Here is an 11143-nt window from a genome sequence, read left to right as displayed (position 1 = left end):
GCTATTGATATATAAAAAATAATGGGGGTTTTCGTATAGATATAATTAATATTGTATAAAAGTGTTGTTCAAGATATTGATTGTCAACTTTTTTGTTTTCCAGATTCATGCTGTGAGTATAATTTATTTATCATGCTAAAGAATTAAAAAAAAAACAACGTTCAATTAAATCAATTTTCTAACTGATTTGTTTTCCAAATATTAATGGTTGCAGATACTAAATGATTTTCATCTATAAATTACTTCAAATACTTGTTTCATTCCTATGGATTGCCTTAGTATTCAAACTGTTTTAGACGGCCTATGTTATTTTCCCTCTACGTGGGATTCTGAATGGTATGACAGCGGAATGGGAAATGTTACCCTCGACAGAAATACCTATAGCGTCCTCTCAGGCTGGACTTTTACCGTACATGGAACACAAATGAAATCTTGGACCTGTCAAAATCAAATTAATAGCACTGGCACCATGCTTTTTAAGTAAAATATTAACACGAACTTTCTATTATTTGCATCATATTTTTATAACTATATATAATTCTGTTTCACAATTAATTTGTATTTTTGCTTAGAATGCATTCAGGAAAAAATGATGTTTGTTATTTACCATTTTAAATCAATATGTTATACGATTATTATTTTTTTTTTTTAGATCTGACCAGTTTGTTGAAATAAACTCTGAGAAGTACAATGTCTTTAGATGTATTAGATATACACGACTTACAGATTATTCTTACATGTATTACGTTCTGAACGGTAAGATAAAATTTTGTAAACCACTAATTAATTGAGATGATTAGTGAGAACCATCTACTGATTACATTTAATTTAATTTTAGTCCATTGTTGTTTTAAAGTGTTACGAATGATTGTCATTATTAATGAAAACCATAAACTGATTATAATTAATTTTAGTTCATTGTTGCTTTGAAATTGTTATGAATGTAAAATAATTTCTAGATATGGAGACTAATGCAGGCAATCATCGGGTGCTTGTTGAAAAATACGACCCTTCTGTCAACAGCTGGGACCCTGCTACGTACTGTAATCCAACAAGTGCCCCCGGGAAGGAGGAGTACCACGTGCTTGTCAAAGCTGGTGAGGCTGCAATCAAGATAACATAATATCTCTTTGTCAAATACAATGTTTTACTATCAATTCAATTTTCGATTTTTCTTGATTCAGGATTTACAAATGAAGTAAAACAATGGTGTCCCATCCCACTGTTGGGAAAGTTTACCTACCAACACAACGACGGATCCAGTGTCACGTGTTCCTCTTCTTCTGACGTCAAAGTGTGTCCTGATTGGACAACTATGACCTTCAACTACAGCTTATGTAGCTCTGTCCAATCATTTTCCCGTATGCCGTAAACTGATAATTGTCGATTTGCATACGATATTCAAGATTTTCATCGCACATATTCCTCCATTATTTTATTTATACTTTTCTTCAGAAGAAGGAGTTGTCCATTGCATACACACAATAACATCCGGTTCTACGTATTATGTCACTGTTTTTAATCCTGGATTTGTGGATGGGACACAGTATCACAGATTTTCCTGCTACGTATGTTTTCCTATAAATACGTGACTGATTTTTTAAAATCAAAATATTTCCTGAAATTCAGATCTTTAAATCAAATATTTTGATGCATATATACTCGTATGTAAGATATATTAGAGTATAAAATCAATTTGAAAATATGTGTTCATCTTAATACTATTAATTCAGATAAAATTTTATTTTTTCTTTTAATTAAAAAAAACGTTGTGCATCAAACAACACCTTTGAATAATCGAAGGAATTTTCTCTTGAAATATAACAATCTATTTTAAATTCCTAAATAAAAAGATTGAAAAGCAATATTTAGGCTTTGGTATCGAGTGGTACTACAGTACAGATGAGTGACAGCGCTGGAAGTTGTGAGAGGGGACAATCACCGACCGTTAAACAATCTGACGGCAGTGGAACCCTGACTCTCACATCATATGGTAGGAGAACATCATCTACCAATTAATATTATACACTGTATACTAGACCATAAATTACTAGTTTAAATATTAAACATTTATTATTTTTTGTCGTTTTTGATTCATTATAACGTTTTTATGTTAGATTTTTTGGCCAGGTAAAAAAAAGTTAACGGTAAGTACCACTCAATCTAAAAAATGTAAATGCATATTATTCTTACCAAGTTGTATGTTTCTTTCAGAGTCATGCCGTAAGTAGACAAGTTTATATATATATTATTACTCTCATAATGAATCATCATGAAAATTAACACATATTTTGATTGATGAAATAAATTCATGTGAAATTCAGTGAAAATATGTTTATGTACATTGATATTCATATGACGTTTGTTTATGTTGATAATGTTATTTTGTTGACCCTTTATGTCTTCAATGTTTGCTTTTGCTTTCTTGCTTTGGGGAATCTATCATCTGTGCACATTTATAAATACTATTTTCAAACTACTTGACAAGAAAAAATATGTTGACAATAACGGAGTTATCGCATATACTTATATTTATATTATTTAAATTAAATTTTAAATTGAGTTTAATATTAGTCATTTAAACACCATTAAGAATTAAAATTTTTGATTTTTTTTTTCACAAAATTTACGCTTTTTAATGTGTGTGAGTGTTTTTAGATGGGTCCTGCACACTGCCTGCAGACTGGGATGGTGCGTGGTTAGATACTGAAAAAGACAGCATATCTTTTGATCATTCGAGTAACAGAGTAACCAGCGGCTGGTCCATTACAGCTTATAATAATACAGTATCTGCATGGACATGCCATAATGACAACACCACCAATAACTACCTTTTGTTCAAGTTAGTCCATCGATCGTCTAAATTCATCGTCGTTTTTAAACACTGATTTATTCATTTCATTGATTGAGTGCTGCAATAAACTAAGAATTATATAAAATGATTTTTTCGAGTGTTTGATTATATATGTTTTCAGAGCTGATGATTTAATGGATGTCGCTGGTACCAAGTACAATGTGTTCCGCTGCATAAAATGGAAAAAGCTTACTACCAACTCGTACCGTTATTATATCCTAGATGGTAAAATCAAACTAGATCAATTATTTAAATAGAAAATTCATTTATAAATATAAAATTATAATTATTCCGATAAGCAACAAAACCAACAAATGACAATTTCGTGGTGTAATTACAACAAAATCAATTATACATTGTATCTTATTTCGTTTTGATTACAATTACTTTTCTGTTTTCTGTCTTCTTTTTATAATAGACGTAAACGTTGCTGCCATTAACGATCGGGTTCGTGTGGAGACATATGACCCCACGGTAACCACGTGGAGTATTGACACTTACTGCTCCCCTACATCCGGCCCGGATCTAGAGGAGTACAACGTCATAGTCAGACAAGGTTATTCTACCACTAAAACTTCATTTTGATGTTTTATTTTGTTCTAATTTGTTTCTGTTGTAAACAATGATTAAGTTTGTTTTCCTCATTATGTTTAGGATTTTGTAAATGTATTTTATTGTTAAAAACAATAAAATGCTATTGTCTGTATTTTCATCAGGGAAAGAATCTGATGTAAAACAATGGTGCCCCATACCTCTACTTGGCTCGTTTTCATATTCACACAACGATGGTACCACTGATACTTGTGCAACGAATTCTCTACTTAGTGTTTGTGAGGCATGGACAACGATGACATTTGATTATACAAAGTGTTCGAAAATCCAAGCCTTCTCAAGTATGTTTGGCGAAATTAGCAACTTTTGCATCAAAGAATTCTTAATTTCTTGTTCATTTATTTTTATTTATACTGTATTTTGAATTGAGATTTTTGTTTCATATATATAATTTCTAGGTGAAGGCATTGTTCACTGTATTGATACGGTCCAGAAAGGTCCCGTTTATTACACCTCTGTGATCAATCCAGGATCTGTAAATAATGTTACCACCAAGAGATTTACCTGCTTAGTAAGAACTACATTTTATTAGTTTATATATTTTATGATGATAATAACTAGGAACAGATTTCAGTAAAGGTGTTGTTTTTGTCAGTCTTTCAGTGAGTCCGGGGATATTCTGTATATGAGTGACAACGCAGGAGGCTGTTCCAAAGATCAGACACCAACAGTAACACAATCAGAAGGCAGTGGCACATTAACATTGACCAGACAATGTAATTAAAATTTTTTGATGAAGAATATTTGGAATATCTATAATTATCGTCTTTTAATTTTTGTTATTTTTCTGAATTCTAATAACAAAATTATAAATGAGAATTATAAGAGTTGTTCAATTTCATAGAAATTCTATTAATTTTTGAATAATTTAGTACATATACAAATATAATTATAATTTTAATTACTGTGTTTTTATTTTATTTTATATTTTTAGCTTCCTGTTGTAAGTATAGCTTCTTAATATTTTTAAAAATAACGAAATATGTGTAACGTATTACTATGATAAAATGTTTTATAATTCAATACTTTTATGTATTCAACACATTTTCGTTTTGCTATTTTTTTTTAACAAAGTATTTTCTCGGATTAGTTTAAATGAATTTAATGTTCCAGATGGCACCTGGTGTTCTCTGCCAAGTGACCTTGTTTCTGATTGGTTCGACAGCGGCAAGGGCAATTTTTCTTTCGCAAACTCCTCCGTATCTGGATGGGAATTATCAGCATACGGAGATCACGTGTCATCGTGGACCTGTCAAGACAATACAAACGGACTATATTTATTCAAGTAATGAATCTCTATAAGTTTTGGATTGATTTTTCTCTATTTTAGAATGAATTTTATTTATTACACATCGATGAACAACTTCAGTTTTAATTAAAAAAAATTAAACTTTCTCTTTTCTAGAGGTGACAACATTCTCGATACAAGCAGTGGATACAAGAACGCTCTACTTTGTGTTGACATGAAGAAACTCACGCCTTATTCCTACCAATATTATATCAGATCAGGTAGACTGCAATAACATTTTCTTTCTCAGACATTTTTTTAAAAGTTGAATGCATAATAATTTTACACTTTCATTTCGTTGTAGACACCGATTCCAGTGCAAGTAATTTGAGGGTATACATAGAGACACACAACTCTTCAGTGATGTCATGGAATACCTCAGATTACTGTACCCCAACATCTGGCCCACAAGTAGAGGAGTATCATGTAATTGTCAGAAAAGGTAAAATACAAGTGTCTTTATGCTTAAGAAAGTTTATTTGGAACAATATATAGTCTGACGTGGAAATTTGATAAGGTTTTAATAAGAATGTATGAAGTTTTTTGTACAGTATGCCATTTGAATTGTTCCAAACCATCCTCATAGAGTTTCACAATTTGGAGTTAACTGATACATCAGTTAATTGGTTTTTAAATATGCTTATTTCATTAATTAAAAAACTATAATGAAAGAAAACTAATTATCCCCTGCTAAAGATTTTTTTTTTTATAAATTCGGATTTCCTATTCTTATTGTTGGTTTGATATCAAATTTTTCAAAATGTAGGCTATAAAAATTCGGTGAAACAGTGGTGCCCGATTCCTCTTTTGGGGAATTTCACATACACGCACAATGACGGCACGACAACCACGTGTAGCGGAAATTCAGGACTGACAGTCTGTACGAGTTGGACGACAATGGAATTTGACTATGCAAAATGTCCCACAAAACAAGCATTCTCAAGTACGGTCATATAACTTAACACTTGAATTGAATTAAATAATTTGGGTTTAGCAAATCTAATAATTTTCAAAGTTTATCTCATTTCAATATTATAGGCGAAGGGCAGGTACACTGTATACACAGTACATATGAAGGATCAACATTCTATGCAACAGTACTCAATCCAGGAATCGTGGATGACGTAAACTATTACAAATTTACATGTTATGTAAGTAGTATCCAATTAAAAATAAATGCAACCACTTTTACTAGTTATCCAATAGAATTTTAATAAATGAAAATGATATGATTTTCTGTTTGTTTTTTCTAGGCGATATCATCTACAGGGGGTTCTGTGTATATGAGTGATAGTCGTGGAATGTGTGAAGCAGGACAAACGTCAACTGTCAAACAAAGTGATGGTAGCGGCACTCTAGAACTGACCTCTTCCGGTGGGTATACCAGCAGAAGTTTATTATATATACGCGACAAATATTTACGAATTCAAATTTTTGATTAATTTTATATTAATGCTGGTTTTTCTTTTCTTTTGCAGAAAACTGCTGTGAGTAAACACTTTTAGAAGAAGTTTGCGTAAACATTGTTTTGACTCAAATCATCACAATGAGTCATAATTATTAATCATATTAAATTTCAGTCAGGATTTTTCTAATGCATTATTCTATTTGTGAAACAATTATTATTACATAGTTTGAATAATAAAGCATGATGTATTGTAATAAATAATACGTAAAGTATTTCATAAAACAATAATATTGAATATCAAAATTAGATGGATCCTGCATTTTTCCTTTGGATTGGGACGGCAAATGGTACGACAGCGGAAACGGAAACATTACATTTGACAACTCTACATCAATGATCAGTACGGGTTGGTCAGTAACAACTCATGGTGAAACACTGAATTCCTGGACGTGTCTTGCTAGTAACGCAACGGCAAGATTTCTGTTATTTAGGTAGGTATACACAATAAAACGTTTGTGGTCATATGAAATAAACGGAGATGACGATCAATGTTCAAGCTAAAAAAAAAATCCATCCAAACAACAAATCAGGAACAAAGCAAACGCGAACCCTAGAAACTTGTAGATATATAGTACCATAACATGTTGCTTTCAATCGATTGTAAACTATGGAATAATATCCATTATACTATATAACTAAATTTTGACCACTTTGACATAGAGCATAACAGATTGTTTTTTATATTGACGAATTTGATAAAGAAATAATGGATTTCGAGAAGCTTAAAAAATTACATAAAAATAAATGATATTACACATTTTTTTTAATTAAAAGAAACCATGAATATAATGAAATATTAAATTAATGGATATCATTCCATAGTGCACAATCGATTGAAAGTAATATGTTAATAGTTCTATACGAGGGCTGTTCAATAAATAATGTCCTCGGTGCTCAGAAGGCAACAAAAACGCTTTTCAAGTATTTAGCCTTAATGATCTTGCTTAAATATTCTTTTTTAATTAAAACACACGTCTGTAATATTTTATTCAATTTCTGGTTGTTTTTAAAACACATATATATATATATATAATATATATATATATATATATTTCTTCTTTTAAAGGGGATTTTTTATATATATATATATATATATATTTGACAAAACATTAACTTTTTGTTTATCCCCAAAACTACTTTACTCCTCATGGCCTGTGGGATTGGACGTTGACATGACGAAATTTAATGTAGTGGTTTCCTGATTTTGGTTCCATCCTCATAAACCTTTCGATTTTTTTTTTTTTTTTTTGCAAAACTTCGTATTCTAGACTTCTCCAGAAATTGAAATGCCTCCTCGAATAAGAATTTGAAGAACAAGACTACTAATATTTAAGAAAATGACATATAAAAACTGTTTTTGTGCTTTTGAAATTCTTTGCTTTTTTCAGACCTTGGCTGTTTTTGTCAAGTGCATCTTATTGTAAATTTGTTTTTAGGGTTTAAAGCAATGGATTCAAATTGCGTTACATTTTGAAGTTCAGACAAACGTGGATAACTTCAATTTTTGATTTTTAAAAATAATTGTTTAGATATTCTTACACGCTGTTGTTTTCACTCATTTTTCAAAAAATAGGGTGACCATTGAGTACTAAGCTTTTTTACTGTCAAATGTTTCTTTAAAACATTGTAAACTACCCCCAAAATGATTCGTATAAATTTTGATATGTGTCTTAAATTCAATCAAACATCATCAGTGATTACTTGTTGAATTTTCGCAAACATTACATTGGTTGTTGTAAGTATTTGTCGCCGAGTACGGTACCTATTTTTGATGCCCATTATATCATTTTTGTTAATTGAAATCTTCCTGCTCATGTGTCTTTAAAACAGACATTAGTTGCTGTAAATTTCACATATTTCAGTTAATATTTCTGGGATTCTTAAAGAGTTTTACAGCAACTTTCATGAAGCGTTTAATTTCGCTCTTGTTTACCGATTCTTTACCATTCATTTTTAATGCAGTGTCTCGAATAGTCCTGGTTTTCCAGCTTCTCACAATGAAACTATGTGATGAAAAGTGGTCACATAAATTGTAATCAATTCATTAAAGATTCAATCATGAGAAAAAGTCAAGCTTAATGTCATATGATTTCAATATTGTATCTCACAGGACTCGGGACATTATTTATTGAACAGCCCTCGTATAGCAAAAATATGCTATTGATAGCATCATAACATGTTCACTTTACTTTTCAGAGCTGACAGATTTGTTGAATCATCCGGAGTTCCTCAGAACGTATTTAAATGTATAAGATGGGAGAGAATATCGGATAATTCCTATATATATCATATAATGGCAGGTAAGATAGAATTTAAGAACCTACTTTTTTTCGATATAAAATTAACTTATAAAAAGATGTTACAATTTTCATTTTTTATTCCTATCAATATTATTGTAGATAAGCTAGGGAGCGGTGATAGATTATATATAGAACCTTACGATTCCTCTATAACTTCCTGGTCAGCTGATGCGTATTGTAATCCATCGTCACCCCCGCCTGCAGAGGAATTTCATACCCTTGCGAAAGAAGGTAAAATTTCTAGTTCATTTTTTCAAATTTGATTTCTTTCTTGAAAATAGGTTTTAAAAATCACATATTTTTAATCAATTGACAATAATGATTTCTTTAAAAATAGCTAAAACAAAGGAATGAATAGTATGATTGTTGTACATTGATATATAACTTAGGTAAAGAATCAGAAGTGAAACAGTGGTGTCCTGAGCCACTCAGAGGGACGTTTAGTTACTCCCACAATGACGGATCATCCGTTACATGCTCCTCCAACTCGGACCTTTCTGTGTGTCCAGAATGGACAACGATGACATTTAACTATGCACAATGCTCAACAATACAGGCCTTCAGTCGTAAGTAGAAATGATTTATCTTCTGCTTGTAGCACATAAATGTACCACGTGGTTTTATAATAACAGAGATTTATTGCTTGATTAATTGATTGCTTTTGTTTAATGCCGAGTCGGCAATATACCAGCCATATTTCAGTTGTTAAATATTACGTTTCGGATTAAAAGTTTTTGATGTTTCTCTGGTGGCCCCCTATGGACCTATTCCTTTTCGAAAACTAGAGTAACAGAGAAACTTTTAATGTAATTACAGAAGAAGGCATTGGTCACTGCGTGTATTCTAAATTAGTGGGTGCCACTTACTTTGTCTCCGTTCTGAATCCTGGAATTGTCAACAGCCCAACTTACAGTAGATTTACCTGTTATGTAAGTCATATTAATAACCAAAAACGTATATCATTCAATATTTTTATCAAACTATTGTGAAATAAGAGCACGTATCGAGAATTTCATTGTCAATTCAGGCTGTAGGTGAGAGCGGAAGTCAGGTGTTGATGAGTGACAATGCTGGGAGCTGCTCCTCTGGACAGAGTCCTTCTGTAAAACAGAGTGCTGGTAGTGGGGTACTGACAATGACCCTGAAAGGTAGAAATCATTTAGGGAAATTAGTTCTACAATGTCTATATCAATTCAATTGTTACAATATTGACTTACTATATATGTGAAACTTGTATTTTATCTTTTGTAGATTCTTGCTGTAAGTATATCGATTCTTTTTATTATTCCAAAGCACATGAATTATAATTTATTTTTGGTAAAATTGAAGTCTTTCTGTTTTACTAAAATATAATACATGCTTACAATACATGTCCTATAAACTATGAATATTTTATATACTTTGCGGTGTAGTTGGTAGTTGTCATTTTCCGGGGACTTGGGATTCAGAATGGTATGACAGTGATAATCAGGAGATCACTTTCAACTTGACGAAGCGTAAGATAGAGTCTGGATGGACGGTGACTGTCCGTGGATCCTCGGTGTCTTCCTGGACCTGTCAGACAAACACCACGGACAGCAACCTCCTTCTCTTCTTGTCAGTATTCCCGGCATCGCATGGGATTTATTTATACGATTTAAAATGTTTTACAGTGCTACTTTATAAAAAAAAATATATTGATTTTTACTTTTGAATTATTTTTCTTTTATATCTTACATGAAACCATTGCATTTGAAAATATCTATCATCTGAGAATATTAAGTTCGATTTTCAATCTTTGATGTCTTTAAAGAGTATGAGTATTTGATTTCCCAAATGATTGCTATAGATATCTGACGAGGATAAAGGCAATCGTAATTCCCATTGCATATTGCTAAAATAATCTCATTTTATTTTGAAATGAGATTGTCATCTTACTATAACATACTTATATGTTTTAAAGGAATTATTTGAACTTTTTCAGGGCTGATCAACAAATTGACATTTCTGGAACTAAATACAACGTCTTCAAATGTATACAATATGAAAGGATAACAGATTTTTCATATAAATACTACATTTACAATGGTTAGCATCCTTCATGCTTTGGTTGATGTTATTTGTCTTTGAGAAAAAATTAGGCATACATCCAGTGTATAAAATCTTCCTAATTCTTACATAGATCGAGAAACCAGCGCGGGAAACTCCAGACTCACACTAGAAAAATACGACCCATCAGTGAATTCATTCAATATGTCTGCACTATGTAGTCCGAGTTCACCGCCTCCCCCGGAAGAGTTTCACATCATCGTCAAAAAGGGTAGGTCAAATTGTTAACATTTGATAAAATAATGAATAAAAGATAAATTGTTTATGGCATAATATAATTTTTAATTAGTAATTCCATTCATTTTTAAGGATATGAAAATGTGGTGGGTCAATGGTGCCCAATCCCTCTTATCGGAGCTTTTAATTATAAACACGACACTGGAAGTGTTGTCACATGTAACCCTGCATCTAACCTGGACGTTTGCACAAACTGGACAACTCTTTTGTATGACTATACGAAATGCCCAACAGTACAAGCATTTTCAGGTATATACTAAAATTTTAAACAAGTTTCCATCAGATCATTTTTAGTC

At 31.5% G+C, this 11143-nt stretch overlaps 1 protein-coding gene across 1 annotated transcript in view; it reads left to right on the top strand.

The window, feature by feature from the left end:
- Positions 1-302: 302 nt before the first annotated feature.
- The window catches only part of LOC134251580 (uncharacterized), a 43731-nt gene continuing 32890 nt past the window's right edge, over positions 303-11143 (top strand). The window contains 32 exon segments of the mRNA XM_062733981.1: positions 303-480; positions 653-756; positions 960-1097; positions 1185-1361; positions 1456-1568; positions 1873-1993; positions 2650-2842; positions 2976-3079; positions 3273-3410; positions 3571-3747; positions 3865-3977; positions 4062-4182; positions 4401-4409; positions 4580-4751; positions 4872-4975; positions 5059-5196; positions 5521-5697; positions 5793-5905; positions 6008-6128; positions 6233-6241; positions 6470-6653; positions 8419-8522; positions 8622-8753; positions 8912-9088; positions 9339-9451; positions 9550-9670; positions 9774-9782; positions 10047-10091; positions 10094-10118; positions 10486-10589; positions 10684-10821; positions 10920-11096. Coding sequence (XP_062589965.1) covers positions 350-480; positions 653-756; positions 960-1097; positions 1185-1361; positions 1456-1568; positions 1873-1993; positions 2650-2842; positions 2976-3079; positions 3273-3410; positions 3571-3747; positions 3865-3977; positions 4062-4182; positions 4401-4409; positions 4580-4751; positions 4872-4975; positions 5059-5196; positions 5521-5697; positions 5793-5905; positions 6008-6128; positions 6233-6241; positions 6470-6653; positions 8419-8522; positions 8622-8753; positions 8912-9088; positions 9339-9451; positions 9550-9670; positions 9774-9782; positions 10047-10091; positions 10094-10118; positions 10486-10589; positions 10684-10821; positions 10920-11096 — 3802 coding nt within the window. The 5' untranslated portion in view covers positions 303-349.

The sequence above is a fragment of the Saccostrea cucullata genome, unplaced genomic scaffold (assembly GCF_032062105.1).
Source record: "Saccostrea cucullata isolate Sc308-1 unplaced genomic scaffold, CSIRO_AGI_Scuc_v1 ctg37, whole genome shotgun sequence".
Lineage (NCBI taxonomy): Eukaryota > Metazoa > Mollusca > Bivalvia > Ostreida > Ostreidae > Saccostrea > Saccostrea cuccullata.
This window is presented reverse-complemented; position numbering and strand designations above follow the sequence as displayed.